The sequence below is a fragment of the Garra rufa genome, chromosome 1, assembly GCF_049309525.1.
Source record: "Garra rufa chromosome 1, GarRuf1.0, whole genome shotgun sequence".
NCBI lineage: Eukaryota > Metazoa > Chordata > Actinopteri > Cypriniformes > Cyprinidae > Garra > Garra rufa.
Genome location: NC_133361.1, coordinates 45,524,745 through 45,551,472, shown reverse-complemented (window position 1 = coordinate 45,551,472; position 26,728 = coordinate 45,524,745). Strand labels below are relative to the sequence as shown.

Here is a 26,728-nt window from a genome sequence, read left to right as displayed (position 1 = left end):
AGGGCGAGAGAAGCCCATATAGAGACGCTGCTGAAAGTAGGCAGTCAAAAAGATAGAGCAAGAATGCCCAGATAACAATCGCCTGCTACAAGCAGGCTAGAGAGAGATGAGGGGAACAGGGATCCCCGAGAGAAGTACCCTACCGTGAGGGGGGTAGGTCAGAGGAAAGGGCACAAGCGCCCGGAGTAGAGGGGAGGTCTAGCTCATAGAACCTCACAAAAGTAAGAGGCGTTGACCATCCCACCGCGTTGCAAATATCTTGGAGAGAGACTCCTGATAAAAAGGCCTTGGAGGCCGCCACTTTACGGGTAGAGTGAGCCTTGACCCCCAAAGGTGAGCAGGAAGACCTCTATTGTGGGGACCGAAGCATACAAACAATTGGTCCGTCTTCCTCCACAGGGCAGCTCTGTGGACGTATGTGTCCAGTGCTCGCACAGGACACATACAGTTAAGCTTCTGCTGTTCTGGCTCTCTGAAAGGAGGAGGACAGAAGGCCTGGAGCTCAACGGGCCGTGGCACCGAGGAGGGAACCTTGGGGACGTACCCCGGTTTAGGAAACAAAAACGCTTTGACCATACCAGGTGCAAAGTCTAGATAGGCAGGGACCACAGAAAGGGCCTGTAAGTCGCCGACTCTCTTCAGAGAGGAAATGGCAAGGAGGAAGGCCGTCTTGAAGGACAAGAGTCTGTCCGAAATCTCCTCGATAGGCTCAAATGGAGGAATACAAAGAGCCTCTAAAACCACAGCCAAGTCCCAGGTAGGGACACGAGAGCGTACCGGAGGCCTCAGCCTCAGCGCACCATGGAGGAAACGTGACACCAGAGGATTCCTACCGAGAGAGGTAGGGCCGAAGGGAACGTGGAAAGCAGCTATGGCTGCCACGTAAACTTTTAAAGTTGAATGAGTAACGCCCATCGAAAAACGAGCTTGTAGAAAGTCCAGCACTGAACCTACTGGGCAGTGGACTGGGTCAATATGGTGTTCATTACACCAAAGAACAAAAATTTTCCATTTTCCGGTGTATAGTTTCCTAGTAGAGGGAGCTCTGGATTGGAGAATGGTATCAACAACCTCGGTTGAGAGACCAGAAGCTAGGATCTGTGCCCCCTCAGGGGCCACACCCACAGCTTCCATAGTTCCGGGCGGGGGTGCAGTAGCGCGCCCCCTGCTTGTGAGAGGAGATCCCTCCTGACGGGTAGTTCCCACGGAGGGCCGTCGAGGAGGGAGACTAGGTCCGAAAACCATACTCGGCCCGGCCAGAACGGGGCTACTAGTAAGAGGCGGACCCCGTCCCGGCGTACTCTCTCCAGAACTCCCGGGAGCAGAGCGATCGGGGGAAATGCGTACAGGCGAAGCCTCGGCCACGTCTGTACCATGGCATCCAGTCCCAGGGGAGCTGGATGACTCAGAGAGAACCAAAGGGGACATTGTGTCGTCTCCTGGCTCGCAAAGAGATCCACTTGGGCTTTCCCAAATTTGCTCCAAATGACTTCCACCACCTCGGGGTGGAGTCTCCATTCCCCGGGCCTCAGCCCCTGTCTTGACAGGACGTCTGCTCCCACATTGAGATGTCCAGGGATGTAAACCGCTCTCAGCGAGAGGAGTTTCCCCTGGGACCACACAAGGATCTGGTGTGCCAGCTTGTTTAAGGGGCGCGACCGCAGACCTCCTTGGTGGTTGATGTAGGCGACCACCGCTGTGTTGTCGGTGCGGACCAACACATGGCGATCTCTCAGGTCTGGGAGAAAGTGTTTCAAAGCCAGAAACACGGCCTGCATTTCCAGGCAATTGATATGCCACGTAAGATGGCTACCGCTCCACAGACCATGGGCTGAGCGGCCACTCATGACCGCTCCCCAACCGATGAGGGATGCATCCGTCTCTAGGGTTAGGTGGCGACACGGAGCTCCCAGCACCGGGCCCTGAGAGAGGAACCAAGGTTTCCTCCACATGTCTAAAGCACGAAAGCAACGCCGCGTGACTTTGATCATGCGAAGTGGGTTGCCCCTCGGAGCAAACCCCTTGGTTCTGAGCCACCACTGCAGGGGTCTCATATACAGCAGGCCAAGAGGTATCACGTTGGACGCAGCTGCCATGAGACCCAGCAGAACTTGGAACTGCCTGACAGTGAGTGACTGGCCTATTCTGACTCTGCTGACTGATGTGAGGATCGACTCAATCCGAGCAGGAGACAGACGTGCCTGCATCGTGGTCGAATCCCACACTACCCCAACATAATTGGTTCTCTGTCTCGCTGCTAAATGTTCTACTAAGGGAATCAGCCTCTCGAGGCTGACCTCTGATGTAATTTGAGGCCTCCTTGGAGGTGGCGAGTCTCCCTGCGCCGCTACGAAGACGGGCGGATGTAGAGAGGGAGATCTGCTGGAGACCGCTGCGCCCTGACGCACCAGTGGTGGCAGGGTTAGTAGACCGATCTCCTGAGGGCACTGAGGAAGAGAGGTGTTGTGCTCTTCCCCAGGGGGACCTGCCCTCAGTAGCCCTGAATTGTCAGGACTTCTTCTCCGAGGACTTCTTAGCCTGAAGAACGGCCCTCAGGTCGAACTTAGGCTTCGAAGCCCCGGATTTAGAGCGCCGCTGGGACTCCCAATCACGAACAGGAGGAGCGCGGGAGGCGACGCTCTGTTTTTGTGTGTCGCGGTATGAGGAGGAGGTACTCGGGTGGGGCTGCTCCCGCCCAGCAACCCCAGAGCGATAGCGGCGAGGAAGAAACCTCTGGAACGCCGCCGCTTACTGCCTTGCTTGATGGAACCTATCGAACGACGGTCTCAACCGGTGTGGAGATCGGGAAAAAACGGTAAGCCCCAGCGTGGAGGTGGTGGTTTGGAGCGCAGGTACCTCTCATCAAGCCTGCTTTTTGGTTGCTCCATAGGGGTGACAGTGGGCCAGTCAAGATTTAATTTAGCAACCGCATGAGTCACCACCTCCACAAGCTCCTCATACTGCGCGGGCTGGGGGGGGGGGGGTCTTCAGGCTCTTCGCCCATCTCGACGTCTTCCTCCTCGGAGGAAGATAGCCGGAGCGAAGACTGCTCTTCCTGGATGGAAGAAACCGATAGGGCTTCCGATCCAGAGAGAGCTGAGGATCTAATAAGGGAGGAGGGAGAAAGGGGTTCACCCGTCTCCACTCCTGTTAAAAGATCCATTTGCGAACCCCATGAATGCAGACGCCGCTCCGCCTCAGCGACAGCGGGACCTGATCTATGAGGAACGCTTATGAGGGCTCCTTTCTCGAAAAGAGCCCTCCGGGAGCGAAGCGTACGCAGCGGCAGCCGCAAACAATGCACACAGTCAGCCTCCTTAGAGGGCATGCTTCGCCCCCAAGCAAACTACACACACAGCATGTGTGTCCTCTGCCGTGATGTAGCGTGGGCAGGGAGGAACACACTGCTTAAATTGTTTGCTATCGCCCTTGGACATTGTGTCAAGCACTCAAATAAAATTGGAGCAAACTGGCCCCGAAAAACAGTGCTGACAAAGACACACACAGAGCGCGACTGAAAGACAGAAGCTGCCGATCGCACTCACCGCACGTGCTTTATAGCTTCCTGGTTCTCGTGACGTCATATGCGCTTTCCTATTGGACGAGATTACACATGTGTTCAGAGCGTGGTCACGCTGGAGGCGTTCCCAAAGCGTTATGACGCAGCACGACGTTCCCGAAGGGGAACTAAATATTGAGAAAATTGCCTTTAAAGTTATTCAAATGAAGTTCTTCTAATCAAAAATTAAGTTTGATATATTTATGGTAGGAAATTTACAAAGTATCTTCATGGGATGTGGTCTTTACTTAATATCCTAATGATTTTTGGCATAAAAGAAAAATCTATCATTTTGACCCATACAATGTATTATTGGCTATATCTACAAATATACCCATGCTACTTATGACTAGTTTTGTGATTGAGGGTCACAAATGTGTGTACATAATATGCTCTTACTCACTTCTTAATTTAGCTTTAAACAGTATCATTGAAGTAGTCGCAATAACAAAAGAGACAACGAAAGGAAACATCATCTTGCCTGAGGAATGCACCTCAATCTCTTTTGTCAATAAAGCTCATTACTGTGTGCGAATGTGTTTGTGTGTATGAGTGTCTCTGGAGGGGGCATTCCTGATTTGGAAGTCCTACTTCCTGCTTAGACCTGACTTCCTGTTTCCTGTTTCCTATAGATGATCCAGACGAGTCGCACACTGATCGAATCAGCCGATGGCGTGTACTCTAAACTTACACAAGCACAGCGAGCAGGTAATGTTGCACAAACACACACACACACACACACACACACACACACACACACACATGTTGGGTTTACATGTTTTATGGGGACATTCCATAGGCGTAATGGTTTTTATACTGTACAAACCGTACTTTCTATCGCCATACACCTACTCTACACCTAAACCTAGCCCTCACAGGAGATTGTGCACACTTTTACTTCCTCAAAAAAAAACTCATTGTGCATGATTTATAAGCCTGTTTCCTCATGGGGACCTAAGAAATGTCCCCACAAGGTCAAAATCTACTGGTATTCCTATCCTTGTGGAGACATTTGGTCCCCACAACGTGATGAATACCAGGTACACACACACACACACACACACACACACACACACACACACACACACACACACATATCAGCAGTGAGATTATAGTACAAGCACATTGCCGGTTGATTATTTAAATACAATATGTCACAATTACTCTTTATTAATGACTGTTAGTCATAGTGTTTTGTCTGTTTACTCGTGGAGCAACAGGAAACAAACTCTAACACACAGTTTCTTGCCTAGTTAATAATCAGCGAACCCTATAATAATCTCCTCAGCAGCTGAAGTGAATTTTGTCTCTCTGGAGTGCAGTGGAAAACTATGTTTTTCTGTCTTTTTGCATGTTTTGGAAAAACATTTTAATCATCTGACCTCCTGTGGACAGTGTTGAATAGCCCAAGGGCTTTTTTTTTACCCACATTTGAAATAAAACACAAATACCAACGGACACAATTGTCTATTATTTTGAAGTGATGCAAGTGGGCTTGTGCCCTAAATCCTTTTTGCTGTGTTCACATAGATTAAGCTAAGATTTGAGCAAAAGTGAGAGAAAACATTTTGAAATAAGTGTTTATTTAAAAAAAACAAAACTTACTATTAATAATTTATCCCATCAATTAATGAAAGGGTACACTATGAGGGTCATGCGCTGCAGTGATTTTACAGCAAAAAAGGGTGTTCATTAGCCGCAGTCACTTTAAAAACTTTAAAAATGCAAGATTTCTTAAGACACAACAGATAATAGGATATGACATCATGCTTAAGGGCTTCTGTTTTTAAAAATAATAAATAATTAAATAAAATACACAACCTTTCAAAATGTTTCAAAGGTTGGGTAAGATTTTTAATCAAGGCTGCATTTATCTGATCAAAAATAAAGTAAAAACAGTAATATTCTGAGAAATTTAAAATTAACGTTTCCTATTTTAATATATTTTCAAATGTATTTTAAAATACATTAATTTAATCCTTTCTTTTTTAGATTTAGGATTAACTTCTATTTATTCTTGTGATATCAAAGCATTTATTTGATCCAAAGTACAGCAAAACAGTAAAATTTTGAAATATTTAAAATATTATTTAAAATAACAGTTTTCTATTTGAACATATTTTTAGAAATTTAATTTATTCCTATGATTTAAAAGCTGAGTTTGTAGCATCATTAGTCCAGTCACATGATCCTTCAGAAAGTATTCTAATATACTGATTTCCTGCTCAAAAAAAAAAAAAAACATGTATTATTATTAGTATGTTGAAAACAGCTGAGTAGATTTTTTTTTTCAGGTTTCTATTATGAATAAAAAATTACATTTATCTAAAATAACATTATAAATGTCTTTACATCACTTTTTAATCAATTTAAAGCATCCTTGCTAAATAAAAAGTATTAATTTCTATTTCTTTCCCCCCAATTTTTTTTAATGGTACAGTGTGTATAATGTTACAAAAGTTTCAAGGAATCTTAAATATTGATAATAATAATAGAAAATGTTTCTTGAACAGCAAAGCAGCATTAGAATGATTTCTGAAGGATCATGTGACACTGAAGACTGAAGTAATGATGCTGAAAACACAGAAATAAATTACATTTTAAAATATATTCAAATTTTTAAATTGTTTTTAGAAACTTTAATTTTCTCTAAAGCTGCTTTGCAACAATTTGTATCGTGAAAAGCGCTATACAAATAAACTTAATTTGAATTGAAATAGTAAAAATATTTCAGTATTTTACTGTTTTTGCTGTACTTTGGATAAAATAAATGCAGGCTTGTTGAGCATAAGAGACTTAAAAAATCTTACTGTTCAAAAACTTTTGACTGCAGTTGTGCTGTTTAATATTTTTTGATTAATAGAAAGTTTTTTGTACAATGTACACTTTCTTTACTGTCACTTTTGATCAATTTAATGCATCCTTGTAGAATAAATGTATTATTTTCCTAAAAAAAAATTCCTCAAAAAATTAAAAATATAGCATCTACTCCGAGTTTGTCAATCTGTGACATTTAAATCAGTGATCTTTATTCTCATCATGAAAGGAAATCAGTCGAGTGCAATGTCTAGTGTGACTGCAGCCTTAGGCATAACATGACGCAAATACGTCTGTACTTATTACTGATAAAACAAACAAAAATCTTCTACTAAGCAATGTAGTTCGTTGTTCTAATTTCAGGCTATTTGTGGTTGCCAAGCTACACTGTGCATTAATACAGAAAGTGTGCATTAATACTGGTGTGTGTTTATAGTCATTTCCCAGCAGCTTCGATTGCAGCTCATCCAATCAGTATCTAAATTTGGAACAATCCGTTTTATAACGTTTCCTCAGAATCGTTGGTCGGCCATGTGTCACCATGTTAATGGAGAAATCTGCTTTAGAGAGCAATGGAGCGTCGGTAAATAAACAAGGTTGGCGTGCTCTAGTGCCGTCTCCTCGCCCACTCTTTCTCATCTCGTGTTCTTCCATCTATCTCGCGCCGGTGGAGAGGTTGAATCATGCCTTTGCTAATGACCTTCTCTGCTCTTACTGGTTTCCACTCAAAAATAAACACGTTTCTACAGCACTCGCAGTCTCTCACATTCTGCGGCGCGGATCTGGACTTGTCCAGCTGAGTGTCACAGCTGCCGATCTGAGGCTTAATTAGCAGCGTGAGGGGAGGGTGGGCAGCTGTTTGAGAGAGACGGAGAGCTGTGGAAGGCGCTGATAGCCTTGTCCAGCACCTCTCCATTCTAATAAACACTTCGGCTCAGACTCTGCTAATTAAATGTGAGTTAAGTAATTATGATGGAGAGGATTGAGGGATAGGACAAGTATAACTGTCTGTTCGTGCTCACGTGTTCAGATGATTATCGTGTACTCTTCACCTCCCTGGATGTTTACATGCATTTCAATTTCAGGCAGACTAAAAGAATAATGTGCCTTTTTTAAATCTCATTAAATAGTTTAAAGCTAAGTGTTTATTGTAAACTGTAATTGATGTTACCATGATCTGCCCAACGTAACATAACATAAACTAAATATATAATTACAGACCTTTTTGTGAACAGCAGAAGTGTGATTTGACAAATTAAACAAACATTTTCATTTAAAATTTGAATAAGCACTAACAGTTCTCCTACAAAATATTGTCCAACCTGTAAAGATATGATAAACTCTCCCTATGTCTAAACGAGTGTTTTCTGTACTATTTGTAGACTATTATAGTACGTATTCATATTTTAATTAGATTTTAGTTTATTTTAGTCATTTTGAGTGCATTTGTGTTGTTTTTAATTTGAAACATATTTCTGTTTAGCTTTAATTAGTTCATTTCCATTCTGGTTTGACTCATTTTAATACTTCAACCTACTATTTTCTTCTTTCATTTAGTTTTTTATTTCTAATTTTCATTTACTTTTTAATTTTTTAAACCTAAAACTAAAGTCTAAAATAAAGTAAACTAAAAGTAAAGTAAGTCTAAAATAAACCTAAAATAAAGTGTGTGTGAAGTCAATTCTGAGAATTGTTTCTAAACACATTATACATTTTAGAAATGCATTGTTGAAACATGCTAAAAAAGACTGAACTATGTAGTACTTAATTGTGGAGTTAGACCATTAAACAGTTTTTCAGAATTTTCTTGTTCAGGATTTTCTGGGATTTTTTGCTTTTGCTAAAGGTTTTTACCTGGTGTCTGTGACTCATTAGAATAGATCTGTGACCCATTGGTGGTTTGCAACAAGTCAGGTGGATGCATGGATGTTTCGGGTCACTCACATGTTTATAGGCCATTCTAGAGAATTGGTCTAAACTGCTGTCCCACAACCAAAAAAACACATTTAAAAAGCATTTAAGTATTTAAATCTTAGATGTTTGCTAAGATTCTTTTATCTGTTGAAAGCCTCAATTAGGGCTTTGTAATTAATCGAAATTCGGTTTCGGTTTCGAATTCTGCTTCAAACTCTCATGAAAATGCAGTAATCGAGATAAAAATGATTATTGCGCCCCATTCCGCCTTACCAGTGGTGCGCTTTCGCTCTTCTATAAAAGCCTAATTTCAAATGCAAATCAGCAAAATCATGTTACATGACTTTCATAAAATGGGACTTGCTTGATTTATTAATGTTTCTTTGATGTTGTGTTTTTAATAGCACGTACTGTAAGAAAACTTTTGCTGTTCTGTGTATGCGCTCAGAGACGGAGCAGAACACAGACTTTTAAAGTTATCTTTTAGCTTAAGGTGCGTCTAAACGGTAAAATGCACACAAAAATATTTCAAAATGAGGCGTTTGGTGATTATTCACGTAAACCCTTGTCAGCTATATCTGATCATAAACAGTTGAGAATGAAATACGTGTGTAACAGTATATTGGATCTGTGTGGCACTTAAAGTGGCAACAAATATTCCTTCTGCCATCTCTGTGCTTAATATTAATGAAACATAAGAATACAAAGAGAAGAATCACTCACTGCTCTTGAATCAAGGACTTTTGTAGTTTTAATAAGAAACAAAGCATGTTTAACTATTACAGTAAAGACGCTGTTTTATTTTACATTCAAATAATTACATTTAATTTCTGTAGTATTGTTAAACTACTTTAGGCTTGCATAAAAGTGTTTGTTTTTTTTAAAGCACTGGTTTTTTTGTACCTTTTGTTTTTTGCTGTATTGGTATCTTTAAATTAATCACTAATATAAAGTCAGAATCGTGTTAAATAATCGTGATTACAATATTGATCAAAATAATCATCATTATGATTTTTGCCAAAAATTTAGCAGCCCTAGCCTCAATATTTCAAATAAATTTGCACACTTAATATACATAAAATCATCATTTAGTTGGTAATTTAAATTTGAAGGTGTCTTTCCCAAACCCTAACCCCTAAATTTCAACTTAACAAAATAATATTAAAATTCCATTTATTTTATTGTTTTTTAAAAGTATTTTTAGATTTTTTTTTTCTTTATAAATTATGAAACTTTATGTAAAAAACAAAAAGTCCCGCATGTCACTACCGAAACGTGTTTCAAAATACAACACATCTCATGAATCACACTTGAAATATTGTTAAAACTGTCATTTTTAATGATTTACCTCAGAAACCTTTTTAATAAAACAGCAAAAATATATTAACAAGAAAGAGGTAAGCAAAATCTTAATAGGTCAATATAACCCTCCTTATTATATTATATATTACTGTTTTTCGGTAGTGACAAATTTGGGGAAAGGAAAAATATTCCTAAACTTCCTGAAAATACAATATAAGAATTAACTAGAAATGTTTAGTTGGATATTATACAATTTGCATACATACAAAATATATGGAAAAAGAGTTTTTTTAAGATGTTTCCAACTTTGACTTTAAACCAATTCTGTAGAATGGCTCGTATATGCATTTAATCACACACACACATGCATGTGTATATATAACTGTAAGCGTTCATCTTATATTCATATTAATCTCTTTGACATGCTTATATTCCTTTTGCAAAGGCTCAAATCAATGCATTTAAACACCTATTGAATACTACCCGTAACTAACACAATTTTTCTTTAATTCACCGCAATCCTGTATTTTATCCTGTTACTCTAATCCTGTCCTTCATTTCTTCCCTTAATCCTTTTCTTCATCCAGCTCTTTTTCTCTTGCCTTCATCATGACACCTCCGACTCAAAGATTGCATCCCACACGCAAACATGTCACATCCCATCGTCCAATCAGGAGGCGGCCTATTCTAAGAGGATCACCATACATCACCATCGCCATAGCAACCACATTAAACGAAACAGGGCAACTTTGTCTGTCATTAAACACTCTCATCTGTATCGAACTTCAAAGGCTCGCAGACACAAACACATGTAGCCGTCCTCTCGCTCGCTGACAGCTCGGAAAGGTACGTTGTGTGGAAATGATTGTTTCCCCAGCAAATCCGTTGTAATTTGCAGCCCTATTACTTACAAGCCCTTCCTCGCTCTGCGCCCTTGAAAACGTGGAGCTCCAGATGAGCTCGTTTAGATAACAATGTTGTCAGAACGCTGACATAGTAGGCAAAAAAACTTGAGTGAGTATGCACTAGTGGCCTCAAGGCCCATGTAAAGTCTTATGAATGCTGAGCAACTACAGCTGATTTTGCTTAAATAAGAGTATTTATGACTAGCTAGCCTTGCAGGAGCAATGTCTCTTGGCTTAAAATTGGTTTTGGCAATGGAGACGAGAGGAGCTGTTCTTGGACCGAATCCTAGCTGAGCGAAGTGGACGGTGGGCAGGTGTTAGGGAGCGTTTTGACACCTTCAGTCTTAGCGCCCGGAGAGGGTGCGTCTGAACTTGCACAAATACACACTCAGACATTTCTCTTACACATCTGCGCTAGTCGCACCAGCTGAGAGCCCACATCATATCTAGCGTTTTATTCAGGATGTCACAAGGTGCGTTCTGCAGGTTTGCAGGTTTTTTATCCTTGAGAGAGAGTGTGAAAACCAGAGTAAATGTCAAACAGGCAGCGAATTGAAGAAACAGGAAGTGTGAGATGTGTGTGATTGGAGCACAACTTTGTTGTTGCTTCTTTTAACCTTTGTTTGTCATATTTATGGATACCTGTTTCAACCTCAGAAATAAGAAATAAAAGTAGCGAATAAAAAGGAGTCACTTTTACATGGCGTTTGCTTATACTGTAGAAGTGTCTCTTAGCGTGTTGACACAACCACACTACAATGATAAAAAAAAATCCATTTACTCTAAAAAATCTGAACAGTCTCAATTATCAAGCCGTTTTGATTTTCTGAGCAGTGTGAACATTTAAGGCCTGGAAACCCTTGAAAATGGCAATATTCCTGAAGAGGTACACTCTTAAAAATAAAGGTACTTCAAAGGGTTCTTCAAGCGATGCCATAGAAGAACCATTCAGTCAAAGGTTCTTTAAGAACCATTTCTTGCTTACCTTTTTATAATCGGAAGAACCTTCTTTTGCCACAAAGAACCTTTTGTGAAACAGAAAAGTTCTTCAGATGTTAAAGATTCTTTATGGAACCATTTAGACAAAAACGTTCTTCTATGGCATCGTGAAGCACCTTTATTTTTAAGTGTACTTGAAGAGTGCCTGAATTATGAAAGGCAGTGTATCTATGAAATCAGCGTTTAATTTTTTCAATCATTTTTTCATATCTTTTCATACAAAATTCATGCAATTTAAAAAACATCATACCTTTTTCGCTTACGTTAATGTAAATAAAATAGCGAGCTAGCCAGTAGTAGTACTGACAGTGCTGTTTAAGCCAGGCTTGTGCACAATTCAGAATTGAATTGAGAATGACTCCTAAATTCCAATTCAGTTCTTGAATTTGAATTGAATTTGAATTGATGTCAGAAACAGGATCTAGAACTACAATTCGAATTTGAATTAAAGGAAGCAGAATTGCAATTCAATACAAATTCAAAGAAATTCACATAAGTGAAGTGTTTAACAATGAAGCTTTACAGCATATGTCAGATATGATTTCATTACATATTCTATAAATGATATTAGTTTGAACTACTTGTACAGATTACATTGTGTTATTTGATTACTTTGAAATGAAAATAACATTTTGAACAAAACTAATCAAACATTGAGGGAGTAATTTATTTCAAGAATTTGATCATTATCTATATGTTGGAACAAAATGTATGCAGGGTTGAGGAGTGACTAGTTATGTGTAATGAAATTATGCTATTAAATTACAAAATTAACGTAACTGTATGTGAGATTCAACACATTGTTTCTGTTGTATGACTGTGTGGAATGTCTTTGAATTGCCATGAGTTTAATTCCACTTCCTGTCATTCCAACTCCAATTCAAATTCAACTTCCTGTGGGGCGGAGTCAATTCAATTCAAATTCCAACTCATGAATTGAATGGCGGCCAATTCTGAAATTCTGAATTGTGCACAAGCCTGGTTGAAGACGCAAAAAGAAAAACAGATGAACCGATTCAATTGAGTGAGTCATTTAACCACTACAATTGATTCAGCTCGTGACTTTGATCATTCATTTCAAGCGATTCACTAGCAAAAAAACTAATAAAATTAAAAACCGTTGAATTGCAGAACATGGTCATTTTTAAAATTATATGTGTGGATTATTATGGAAGACATGAAAATAAAAGTCTGTGGTGCAGTGGTATCAGTGGTTACTATTATTGTTAATACAAATCTAACCTTAGTATAGGATCTCCATACTGAAGTCCTTCTTGTCTCTGCTCTTTTATTTCACTGATTGGTACTAGGAGTGTCCACTATGCAGCTTCTAATAGCTTTCAGATATTATTTATTTATTGTTATGGTTGATGACTAATTTTAAAACAGCTGTGCTTTTTTGGATAATTAAAAAAGCACGAAAGGACTAAGGACTTTTACAGTAATATTTGGGCTATATGACATCTGTTTTATTTTTTAACAAATTTCTTTTTGTTTCTGGATTCCATTTTGGTTAAATAATAAAAACATCATTAAAAAATCATGTCTAATTAATTGAAATCATGAATAATTTTTTTATTTTTATTTTTTTGCATTATTTTCTGGATTCCATTTGAATGGTTTCATTAAATTTTGATAATCAAAACATCTCTAATTAGTTGATTTCACTAAATATTTACAGGTCCTTTTCAAAAAATTAGCATATTGTGATAAAGTTCATTATTTTCTGTAATGTACTGATAAACATTAGACTTTCATATATTTTAGATTCATTACTACACAACTGAAGTAGTTCAAGCCTTTTATTGTTTTAATATTGATGATTTTGGCATACAGCTCATGAAAACCCAAAATTCCTATCTCAAAAAATTAGCATATTTCATCCGACCAATAAAAGAAAAGTGTTTTTAATACAAAAAAAGTCAACCTTCAAATAATTATGTTCAGTTATGCACTCAATACTTGGTCGGGAATCCTTTTGCAGAAATGACTGCTTCAATGCGGCGTGGCATGGAGGCAATCAGCCTGTGGCACTGCTGAGGTGTTATGGAGGCCCAGGATGCTTCGATAGCGGCCTTAAGCTCATCCAGAGTGTTGGGTCTTGTGTCTCTCAACTTTCTCTTCACAATATCCCACAGATTCTCTATGGGGTTCAGGTCAGGAGAGTTGGCAGGCCAATTGAGCACAGTAATACCATGGTCAGTAAACCATTTACCAGTGGTTTTGGCACTGTGAGCAGGTGCCAGGTCGTGCTGAAAGATGAAATCTTCATCTCCATAAAGCTTTTCAGCAGATGGAAGCATGATGTGCTCCAAAATCTCCTGATAGCTAGCTGCATTGACCCTGCCCTTGATAAAACACAGTGGTCCAAAGTACTTTTTTCGGATGAAAGCAAATTTTGCATCCTTGAAAGTCCTTGAAAGTCCTGGAATTTCATGTTACCATATCTGTACGAACCCTGTGGCCCGTAAACGCAGTGGATGCGTTTTGTTTTTGATGGTAATGTGCCACCGAATACACAAATGGGAAAAGGGGGCGGAGTGAGAATTAGCTTATTAGCATTTAAAGACCCATGCACCGAAATGGGTCGCTGCGAACAGAGCTGTTTTTGACCAGGTAAAAAGGGTGTTGTTTTACATGACCATCGAGGAATTTTAACCAAAGTGTGTTGCAGACATTTTACGAAGACCCTAAAGAATCAGACCAGCTTGTGGAAAATGGACATCTGATATCTCTTTTAAAACAGACTTCCGTTTTTATTACCTGTCTTTCACTTTGATGGGTACTGGTGCAAAATGGACTTTTGTTTACTAGGCAGAAAACATCTTTTTTGATAGAGTGTATAGTCTGATATAAGATGTTGTACTTGAGAGCACATTTGTGCCGGCAAATTTTTGTCAACATAAACAGCACTTTCTTATGTGCTGTCAGATTGCCTCACTGACACTGAGATGCTGTTAACAAACGTTTCTGAATTGAACAGTCTGCCTTTCATCAGCTCTATTGTTTGAAGCTTTGTTTTTCCGTATACTGTTTTAATTTTAGTACATCCATCTGTCCGTCCATCCACTTTTCGCAGTGCTCTGTTTGTTTGTTCTTATCTGTGTGACTGTCTCTGCTATGAATGATATATGGAGTGAGTCACGACTCACATCAAATTACTCTTTGCCCGTATGTGTACAAACGTATTCTTGAAGTCCACTGTTTGCTGGCTTTTTTTTTTTTTTACATATCGCAATTATGTGTTTTCTGGTTTTTTTTTTACATTTTACATTTTTCTCAGATTTCATTTTATTTTTTCCCAAATTCCATGTTTTCCGGGGGGGGTTTTTTCCATTTATATTTTTCTAGACTCATGTCTAATTAATTGAAACCATAAAACATACACAATTTAACAGCAATTAAGTTTAACAAAAAAACTTTTTAAGGCCCTATGAAATCTATTTTATTATTCCAAAATTCCGTTTTTTTTTTCCCAAATTCCGTGTTTTCCTTTTTTTTTTCATTTACTTTTTTCCCAAATTTAGTTCTATTTTTTCTCCCAAATTTTGTGTTTTCCTTTTTTTTTCTCGTTTTTTTTTTTGTTTGTTTGTTTGTTTGTTTTTTTTCAAATTCTGTGTTTTCCGGGGTTTTTTTTTTTTTAGACCCATTTTTCTAGACCCTGTTTAACGGTTAAATAAAAAATATCAATCAAAAATCATGTCTAATTTATTAAAATAATGAAATTGTACCAGCAATTAGGTTTATCAAAAATTGTATTTTAAGGCCTGATTAAATCTGTTTTATTTTTCCAAATTCCATGTTTTCTGTTTTTTTTTTTTCATTTACATTTTTTTTTCCAAATTCTGTTTTCCTTTTTTTTTTTTTTTTTTTTTTTCTAGACTCAGTTTTAATGATTACATTTTTAAAAATCATGTCTTATTAATTGAAATCATGAAACGTACACAATTAAACAGCAATTAAGTTTAACAAAAAAATTATTTTAAGGCCCTATTAAATCTGTTTTATTTTTTTTCCAAATTTCGTTTGATTTTTTTTTTCCAAATTCTGTGTTTTCCATTTTTGTTTAAATTTTTCTATATCAATATCAATAAAAAGTCATGTCTAATTAATTGAAATCATGAAACTTACACAATTGAACAGCTATTAAGTTGAACAAAAATTACATTGGAGTTCTAACAGATGTTGCTTTATTGGACTTTCAGGATTGGACTTTCATGAAGATCTGCATCGGATCGGGGCAAGGGAAGGACTCAAAGGGAGGAAGTTACAGAAAGCCATGGAGAGTTACGCTTGGAACATCACTGTGCTGAAGGTTTGTGTCTTTTCTTTATGTTATGGATTGAGGTCTTATTTGGCACAAGGTAAAACACTTCTGCATAGGAGATAATCATTACAGGCCTGCTAATAGGTTTGCATTCAGTGCAACTACTCAGAGTGTTTCCTGGCATGTAGCTCAACCACAACCAATCAGATTTCACGCTAGTTGAGACCACAATTAAATAGCTTTTATCCTGATATTGTTGTGTGTCTTACAATGGCTGAAGTTGAAACTACATGATCCTTAAACTTGCACCCTGAAGTTGTGGCATTACAGAATATGGTTTATCAGTGGTTACTATTATTGTTAATACAAATCTAACCATAGTATAGGATCTCCAAATTGAACTCCTTCTTGTCTCTGCTCTTTTATTTCACTGATTGGTACTAGAAGTGTCCACTATGCAGCTTCTAATAGCTTTCAGATATTATTTATTTATTGTTATGGTTGATGACTAATAAATGGTGGGTTTTAAAATGCGATGCTATTTTGGATAAATAAAGAATAAAACTCTAAAGGACTAATGACTTTTACAGTATATTAGGGCCCTATGAAATGTGTTTTATTTTTTCCCAAATTCCATTAAACTTTTCTAGATTCATTTTTTTTTTTCCATTTTAATTTTTCTAGACTAGTTTTAATGGTTAAATTAAAAAAAAACTATATCAATCAAAAATCATGTCTAATTAATTGAAATTATAAAACTTACACAATTTAACAGCAATTAAGTTTAACAAAAATTACATTTTATTATTATAAAATTCATTTTTTTCCAAATTCTATTCTTTCCCTTTTTTTTATTTACATTTTTATTTAGTTTTATTTTTTTCCAAATTCCGTGTTTTCCTTTTTTTCCGTTTAAATCTTTCTAGACTCTATTTTACTTAAATTTAACAGCAATTAAGTTGAACAAAAATTGGTTTATTTTTCCCAAATTCCATTTAATTTTTTTCCCAAATTCAGTTTTTCTGTTTTTCTTTTTTCGTTTACGTTTTTCTATATCAATACCAATAAAAAATCATGTCTAATTAACTGAAATCATGACACTTACACAATTGAACAGCAATTAAGTTTAACAAAAATGAAATATTATGGCCCATTGAAATCTTTTTTATTTTTCCCAAATTCCATTTTATTTTTTTCCCAAGTTCCATGTTTTCTACATTTTTCTAGACTCTGTTTTAATGGATAAAATAAAAAAACAATCAATACCAATAAAAAAATCATATCTAATTTATTGTAATCATAAAACTTACACAATTGAACAGCAATTAAGTTTAACAAAAATTACATTTTAAGGCCCTATAAAATCTGTTTTAAAATCTGTTCCGGGGTTTTTTGTTTTGTTTTGTTTTGTTTTTTCATTTACATTTTTATTTAGTTTTATTTTTTTCCATATTCTGTGTTTCCCTTTTTTCGTTAAAATTTCGTTTTAATTATTACATTTAAAAAATATCAATAAAAATCATGTCTAATTAATTGAAATAATAAAACTTACACAATTTAACAGCAATTAAGTTTAACATAAATTACATTTTAAGGCCTTATAAAATATGTTATATTTTTTCCCAACTTCCGTTTTATTTTTTTTCCAAATTCTGTATTTTCTTTTATTTATTTTTTTCATTTACATTATAATTAAATGGGTAATTAAGAAAATAAATATAAATAAAAAAAACATGTCTAATCAATTGAAATCATGAAACTTACACAATTTAACAGCAATTTCTTAAAAGTTGAACAAAAATGGCATTTTAAGGCCCTATGAATTTTTTTCTTCTTCTCAAATTCTGTTTTATTAATTGATTGATTGATTTTTTTACCAAATTCTGTGTTTTCCGTTAATTTTCTGGATTACGTTTTAAAAGTTTCATTAAATGTTCATAATATTTTTAATAATCTCTAATTAGTTGATTTCATTAAAATGTATTTTTTAAATGTTTATTATTATTTAATTTATTCATTTTATTAGTTTATGAGTAAATTGTTAAAAACTGAAAATCTATTTTGGCCTCTGCCCCATTAATTCACACAGAAACATGCAGAACATGCAGGATTCATATTTAAATAGTATTTTTGTGGCTTAATATTCACAGACAGTAGTTCATATGGCATTTTGATTTAACCTACTTCTGATTTATTCATCCAAAATTTGGCAAATTCCGTGACATTCCTTGTCATACAAGTAGCAAATTCCATTTTTATGGATGGATTCCATGTTTCCGTATCGTGAAAATCATAATGCTGTAGTATATACACTATTATAATTCAGAATATATTTGAAAAAAACAACATTTAACCATTTGGGACCTGTAACATTTTTATTTTATTATAAGAATGTAATACTTTTAATTCAGCAAGTATGCATTAAATTGATCAGTAGTGATAGTAGAAACACTTATTATGTTACAAAACATTTCCATTTCTAATAAATGCAGTTTTTTTAACTTTCTAGTAATCAAAGAATACTAAAAATGTATCATGGTGTCTAAGCAGAACAACTGTTTTCAACATTGATAATTATAAGAAATGTTCCTTGAGCACGAAATCAGCATATTAGACTGATTTCTGAAGGATCATGTGACACTGAAGACTGGAGTAATGGCTTAATATATTGCAGTATACAGTGCGTCTTATCCATTATCCCACCAACACTGTGAAAATTGCTAACAACATTGTCAGACATCTTGATCTGTAGTCCTGGCAACATGCTAAAAACATAAGAACTGTCCATAAATGGAAAAAATCTACTTCTTTTTTTGCCCCTTCTTTTCAACTCTCTCTCTCTCTGTTTAATCATTCTCGCTCTCTCTTTAATCTCTCTAGAGATGTGTGTTTATATATTTATGGTGTTCGTGATAAGATAAGCTTCACTAAAGTGCCATGTTTCCCAACAGATTAATTGTGTCCTTACTAATGTAAACAGATAAACCGCACACAGTGGGAACAAAGATTAGGAGATGTCACCTTTAGCATGCGATAGTGTTAATGAAAGTGTCAAATTGCGGAACAACGGGACGGATGTGTGTCTGGTCTAGTTGCAGGTTTAATTCTACTGTCATTGGCAATTCACTTTTAAGTTTTAGAATATTTTTGTATTATATTTAATGGGTGTTTTATGTATATGTGACCCTGGAATTATTTGTAAGTAAGAATCAAGTTTTCTTTTATGCCAAAAATCATTAGGATATTAGGGGTGGGAATCTTCAGGCACTTCACGATCCGATCCGATTCCGATTCTGGGAGTCACGATCCGATTCCAAAACGATTCTTGATCTACATTTTTTCCCCAATTAATTCTTCTGCTGTGCAAATACAACTTTACAATTTTTAAAAACATGTAAAATTGCAGTTTCTATGCTTTTTGTTTATAGTTGGAATCTCTGTAAAAGTAGGTGTGTCAATCTTCACTGGTTTCAAGATTCAATTTAATTTAATTACTGTTTTCATTAACAACTAAATATCACGATGGTCACATTCTCAGTTTTCAATAGTACTGCACATGGCTACATTTTCATATTTGTTTTATATCAAATTTAATTTGGGCCAACTTTACTTTATTTTTTAAATTATGTAAGCAAGGTACTTTTTAAAACAATTACTTATAAGTTTTCTTCAGGTATCCGAAAGTTTACAGACAATAGTTTTTCTTTTTTCCTCAGCATTACTGCCATTTTATTATTACTGATCAGATCATAGAAAGGGAACTTTAACAGGCTGCATTCAAACTAATGCACAGCAGTGGCGAGAGGTGACACTTTTATTTACCAGGTATGCTGAGTGCTAAAACCACCAGTAATACCAAAAATAATAATATCTTTACATTATTTAGACACCAATAAAATCAGAGACGAAATCATATTTTAATATTTCCTCTCTTTCCTGTTTATAATTATTTAAAAAATATATATATCCATTTTATATAGGCTATTTTTTCTGTGGACTTTAAACTTTTGAATTGTTGAGAAATTATGAAAATATACATATTATATATAATATACAAAAATACAATACATTTTTGGCAATCAGGATCTGGCAGCAACAGCGCGTTTTTCCGCTTGGGCGAGCGCTTCGCGGACAGCTTACCCCACGAATGAAATCACGCGCATGACAGCAAAACAGAATGCGCATTCATTCTGAGGAGTCAAGGAAGATGCGGAGAATCTGCTTGCCCAGAAGATTCAAATAAGGGATTCATTTATAAGCATGTTTATATTATTTAACACGTGAACGCATTTTCTCTGACAGCCTGGATATTCAGAGCATTAGCAGCTTACTGTATATGGACGGAACGCCACTGATGCACAAATCTATTTCAATATATCAGATGTTTTGTCCTGCTCTGAAAACATAACTGACTGTATGTACAGTTTCGTTTGAAACTATTCCAAAATGCAAGTGCATTTAACCGCGTCCGCAATCGAGCTTTAGGACGAACAAACACAAAGCGCACGTGAGTCTGTCAGTGCAACAGTTTCTTGCGTTCCAGACGGCAGAAATGAACGCATATCTAAAGTAAAACACGGCGGATGGAAGCACACTGTCAAGCAATGCGCACGTGTCTCACAGTGCAGATTTTGTGCGCTGTAGCCAGCCGCGTCTCTAGCGCGCACACGTGCCATATGCAGAAAAAAAAAAAAAAAAGCTCAGAATCGATTCTGAAATATTAGGAATCGATTCAGAATCGTTGAAGAGAGAATCGCGATGCATCGATGCATCGATTTTTTCTCCCACCCCTATAGGATATTAAGTAAAGAACATGTCCCATGAAGATATTTTGTACGTTTTCTACTGTAGATGTATCAAAACTTAATTTCTGATTAGTAATATGCATTGCTACGAACCTAATTTAAACACCTTGAAAGGTGATTTTCTCAATATTTAGATTTTTTTTGCACCCTCAGATTCCAGATTTTTAAATAGCTGCATCTCAAACAAATATTGTCCTACCATAACAAACCATACATCAATAGAAAAAGCTTATTTCCAAAAACTGACAGAAATACAGACAAAACAGTAATATTATTGTGAAACATCACTGCGATTTAATAAAATGTTTTTCTATTTTATTATATTTGATAACAAAAAAATGTGATGCAGTGCTGAATTTTCAGCATCATTACTGTAGCCTTCAGAAATCTTTCTAAAATGATAAATTACATAGTTTTATTTTAGTTTTATTTCTTTTGGAACTGGGAAAACTTTTTTCTCAGAATTCTTTAAGCAATAAAAAGTTCAAAAGAATAGTATTTATTCAAAATAGAAATATTTGTACTACTTGTACTACTGTTTAAACGTTTAAGGGTCAGATATTTATTAATTAATTTATTTATATTCAGCAAATGATAGTAAAGACTAATATTCTGCCCTCCAAAGGTAAAGCGCAGTAACTACACATTTGGTCAAAATGTTTACTAAGTTAAGGCTTAAAATGGACTTTGTGACAACTGGTTTGTCTTGTGGCAAAGTCTCCTAATTAAATTGTGTCCCGTTTCAGAGAAACGAGAGTTTCAGCATGTTTGACTAGCTGGTGTAAAAACTTTAAAGGCATTTTTCTGAGTTTCAGTGTTGGCGTAGTTACTGCACTTTGCCTTTGGAGGGCATAATTGTCAGAAAAGATTTCTATTTTGAATAAACACTGTTCTTTTAAACATTTTATTCTAAAAAAAAAAAAAAGTATCACAGGTTCCAAAAAAATATTAGGCAGCACAACTGTTTCCAACATTGATAATAAATCAGCATATTAGAATGATTTCTGAATGATCATGTGACACTGAAGACTGAAGAAATGTCTGTTAAAAATTCAGCTTTTCGTCAGAGGAATTAATCATATTTTAAGGTATGTCAGAACAGAAAAGAGTTCATTTAAATTGTAATAACATTTCAAATTTTATTGCTTATTTTCTGCATTTATGATCAAATAAATGCAGCCTTTTTCAGAAGAAGAAACATATATCTTACTGATTCCAAAGTTTTGAACGGTGAAGCACTTTTTTAAATAATCACAAATTAATCATAAATCCAAACAAGTCTGTCAAAAAAGAATTATTAACTGAATATAGCTTTAAAACACGCATCCTAAAATGTAATTTTTAATTTATTTCTGTGTAGAAACCTGTTTATTCTGTGATATTTAATACACTGTATTAAAGCTAACAAAAAATATTGCATCTTAAAAATCTGAGTTGTGAAATATATATTTTCCTACACTCTTTTGTTATATGTATAATATCTATTTATACAGTTATTTATAAAGCATGTTTTTTCGAAAGTGGTGTTTTAAAAATATTTAATGCATATAATTTATATATTAAGTAAGTATCAACATTAGTTAACTACATTAGTTAAATTAAGTATGAACAATACTTCTACAGCTTTTGTTAATCTTAATTAATGTTAATTTCAACATTTACCAACGCATTAAGATCAAAAGATGTGTTTGTTAACATTCATGTACTGCGAATTAACATTAACAAACAATGAGCGACTGTATTTACATTAACTGACATTAACAAATGTATTGTTAACTGTTTGTTTATGTTACCAACTAATGGATCCTTATTGTAAAAAGTTACCAAATACTCAATAAGTTGACACTTTAACTTTGGCATCTTTTCTCTCTTAGATTTTGCACGGCCCCCCAAAACGAATCGTTCATTTGAAATATTGTGCAGCTCATTGTGCAGACTAACCACCTCATTTCATGCTTAATTTTATCCTGTGACACATTTAGATGAGTTAGATGAGTCCTGACTCCAGGAAGTGACATCAAACTGTCACCCGGTGCATAGAAGTGTCTCATCCAGGCTTTATAAAGTATGTACCACCTTGCCTTTCTGCAGTGCTCTTAGCCTCTCTTCTCCCCACAGCCTAAGAGTCTATATGCGTCACGCCCGTAATGCATAATTCATCCGTTTTAAAATATATCACTTATTTATGGCAAAAGACTCCTCTATCCAGGTCAAGGAGCCTTCTTCAGCTCTGGGCACCCATGCAGGTGTCCTCCGAGGATCCACGCTGGAGCACATGCTGGAGAAGGATTAGTCTCACCTGTCCTGTCTGTTTCACATCAGGCCCCATAAAAGAGCATCACTGCAGTCTGAATGAGTAAAAACGCACTGCAGCTGATGTTGCAGTGCTCTCCTAGGGAGTTTACTCATGACGTTGAGTAAAGTTGAATCTGTTTTACTCTGGTCCTTCATTAGGAACGCTAGCTGACCTCACGGTGCGCTTCTTGGGAGATTTCATTGGCTGGTTCGTGTTTGAATCATAAATTATAAAGAAATCAGTGCACTTTAACTGCTGAATTGGACGGATAAGCTTTCGATCAATCATATATGTTAAGGAAAACACTATTAAATAGTTATACCAATGAATAAACAAGAACTGGTGTGCTTGTGAGAAAGATATAAAGCACATTTATGTGTGATTCTGCAAGTTTTGCAGGTGGAGGTGTGCATGGTTTGATAATACGTCCTTGTATATTAGCATTTATTTATTGTGTCCCTTCAAAATGTCTTTTGTGCACACATAAATGCATACGTAAAAGCTTATAAAGTTTTAAGGGGCATTCACACAGGATGAGCAGACACACTGTCCTGATCCTCCTCCCCCTCCTTTCTCTGTCCCATCCTCTTACACTGTCTCTGTCCCCTTCATCCGGTTCCCTCTGGGTTGTTTCCAGAAAGAGACGAAGGAGAGGTTGATTTATGGAGGGTATTGGGAGGATTCTGGCTCGGCTGTGTATGTGTGCATGCAGTGCCACCAGCTCTGTGTGTGCAGTCACCTTGTGTTAGACTGAACCCTGCAGGCTGGATCCTTTCATTGCATTTAAGGAGCATATATGAGAGATTTTTTTTTTTGCTCAGTAATATTATGGGGGGGTTTTTTTGTTTGTTTTTTTTATTACATTTTTATACACATTTTCAAGTCTAGTTCTGGCATAATGAGCGATATTTAAAAAATAAATAAATAAATGCTAAAACCTTCTTGCTCTGCCATGATTTAATGATTTTATGCATTTTTTTCAACTGGAAAAGTTTTCATTTTATTTATTTATTTATTAATGTGAAACACATTTTCAAATCTAGTTCTGGCATGATGAGCAGTGATTAATAATAAAAAACATGTTTATTTATTTATTAAAAATAAATGTGAAACATGTTTTCAAATCTAGTTCTGGCATGATGAGCAATGTTTAAAAATAAACAAGACAAAAAGAAACCGAATAAAAAGGGGAAAAAACACTTTCATGCTCTGCCATATTATGCAGTTTCTTCCACTGGAAAAGTTGTCATTTTTATTTATTTATTTATTAAAAATAAATGCGAAACACATTTTTAAATATAGTTCTGGCATGATGAGCAATGTTAAAAAAAAAAGACCTTATTTATTTATTTATTTATATTAAATATAAATGTGAAAAACATTTTCAAAACTAGTTCTGGCATGATGAGCAATGTTTAAAAATAAAAAAGACAAAAAGAAAGCGAATAAAAAAGGAAAAAAAAAACACCTTCATGCTCTGCCATATTATGCAGTTTCTTCCACTGGAAAAGTTGTAATTTTTATTTATTTATTAAAAATAAATGTGAAACATGTTTTCAAATCTAGTTCTGGCATGATGAGCAATGTTTAAAAATAAAAAAGACAAAAAGAAAGTGAATAAAAAAGGAAAAAAAATCACCTTCATGCTCTGCCATATTATGCAGTTTCTTCCACTGGAAAAGTTGTCATTTTTATTTATTTATTTATATTAAATATAAATGTGAAACACATTTTCAAATCTAGTTCTAGCATGATGGGCAATGTTTTAAGAAACACCTTCCTGCTCTGCCATGATGAAAGATATTATGCATTTTCTTCTACTTCAAAAAGTTTTAATATTTATTTAATTACTATAAATGTGAAACATGTTTTCAAATTTAGTTCTGACATGATGGGCAATGTTTAAAAAAAAAAACTTCCTGCACTGGCATAATGAAAGATATTTTATTTTGCCATATTATGCATGAACCTTAAACTAACTGTTAGATTTTTGTGGTAAAAAAATAACATTTATACAAAAAGCATACTTTTTAAAATGTTTAAAAATAATAATAATAAAATAAAATAATAATAATAATAAATATATATATATATATATATATATATATATATATATATATATATATATATATATATATATAAATATATATAATATTTCAGTAGTTTTTTGTCTTTTTTTGTCTATTTTACACATTTTGGTAAATCCTCTTTTAGGGTGTTTTATGTAGTTACAAACACAACATTTTCTTTTCAATTTATTTTATGCCACTATTTGTAATGTCAAATAAAAAACTGCCACTCAAAAGTTTGGAATCAGTAAGAATTTTAATGTTTTTTTTTTTTAAGTCTCTTATGCTCATCAAATTTCCATTTATTTTATCACAAATACAGAAAAAAAAGTAATATTCTGAAATAATTTTGCAATTCAAAATGATTTTATTTTAATACTAATATACTTTAAAATATAATTTATTTTGGTGATGCAAAGCTGAATTTTCGAGAGAGGGCTGGCTCAAACTGCGGCATCGGCATCTCTCAGCGGCACTTCCGGCGGCATCTCGAGATGCCGCTGTTTTTCTCCGGCAGGTGCCGCTACAGCGGCATCTCCAGATGCCAGAGCGGCATCGGCATCTCGCAGCGGCATCTAGCAGCGGCATCGGCATCTCACAGCGGCATCTTGCAGCGGCATCTCACGCCGGCATGTCCAGCAGGCGTACTTTCTTCTTATTAAAAAAAAATAAAAATTCAACAAAATAACATAATATACCACAGGACTGTTATTTCTTAAGTATTTATCATATAATGTGTTTATACTGATGCTGGAGCAGAGCGTGTGTGTGTGTGTGTGTGTGTGTGTGTGTGTGTGTGTGTGTGTGTGTGTGTGGGCTATATCTCCAGCAATAAGTATGTGTCAATATCACAGTTATGTTTCAGTACAACGAAGTTAGTAGATCACATTCCTTAATAAAATATATGATTTGTATTACATACAATGGCAAGCCGTTTTGAAATTTAATCAAAAATTCGTGCTAGTATCTATTTAATATGCATTACTATCTAATTAATTAGTACTAGTAGCCTATCTATTTAATAAGTACTAGTATATAATTAATAGTGTATCTAATTAATAAGTACTAGTATCTAATTAATAAGTACTAGTATCTAATTAATAAGTACTAGTATCTATTTATAAGTACCAGTATCTATTTAATAAGTACTAGTATCTAATTAAAAAGTACTAGTATCTATTTATAAGTACCAGTATCTATTTAATAAGTACTAGTATATATTAAATAGATACTAGTATATAAAGAATAAGTACTAGTATCTAATTAATAAGTACTAGTAACATGAAAATAGATACTAGTACAGGTAACTCTGTACAAACAAAATGTATGACAAAAACTTACAAATGACAGTCCTGTGTTATATTATGCTTTTTTATGGCAAGTCATTTTAGCCTAAAATATACTATGCGTTACTCGTCCTAATTGCATTTTTACTAGTAACAATTCAATTAGAGAACTCTATAATTAAATTTTTACTAGTACCAATGGCAATGAGAGATCTCTCTAATTAAATTCCTACTTGTAACAATTATAATTAGAGAGCTCTCTAATTCAATTACAGTTTTTTTACAATCGTTTTTGCACTAATAACAGAACCGTAATGTCATTTTTCAAAACTCTAGACACATAATACACTACCAATGATCAAAATGCACATTTGTCAAACCACTTAACACATTTTTCAAATGCTTGGATACAATACACATAAGCCAAAGATAATTTGTTTATTGAACTTAAATCACCTTTTCAAAATGACACAACTTAACATCAAAGTATTAATATTTCAAAATGCAAC

The 26,728-nt window shown here is 35.3% G+C and overlaps 1 protein-coding gene across 1 annotated transcript in view; it reads left to right on the top strand.

Annotated features, from left to right (window-relative positions):
• The window catches only part of stat5a (signal transducer and activator of transcription 5a), a 44,227-nt gene extending 21,366 nt beyond the window's left edge, over nucleotides 1-22,861 (top strand). Inside the window, exons 3-5 of the mRNA XM_073832637.1 lie at nucleotides 4,192-4,267; nucleotides 15,702-15,811; nucleotides 22,778-22,861. Of these exons, the coding sequence (XP_073688738.1) occupies nucleotides 4,192-4,267; nucleotides 15,702-15,811; nucleotides 22,778-22,861 (270 nt within the window). The remainder of the gene's footprint in view (nucleotides 1-4,191; nucleotides 4,268-15,701; nucleotides 15,812-22,777) is intronic.
• Nucleotides 22,862-26,728: the final 3,867 nt, after the last annotated feature.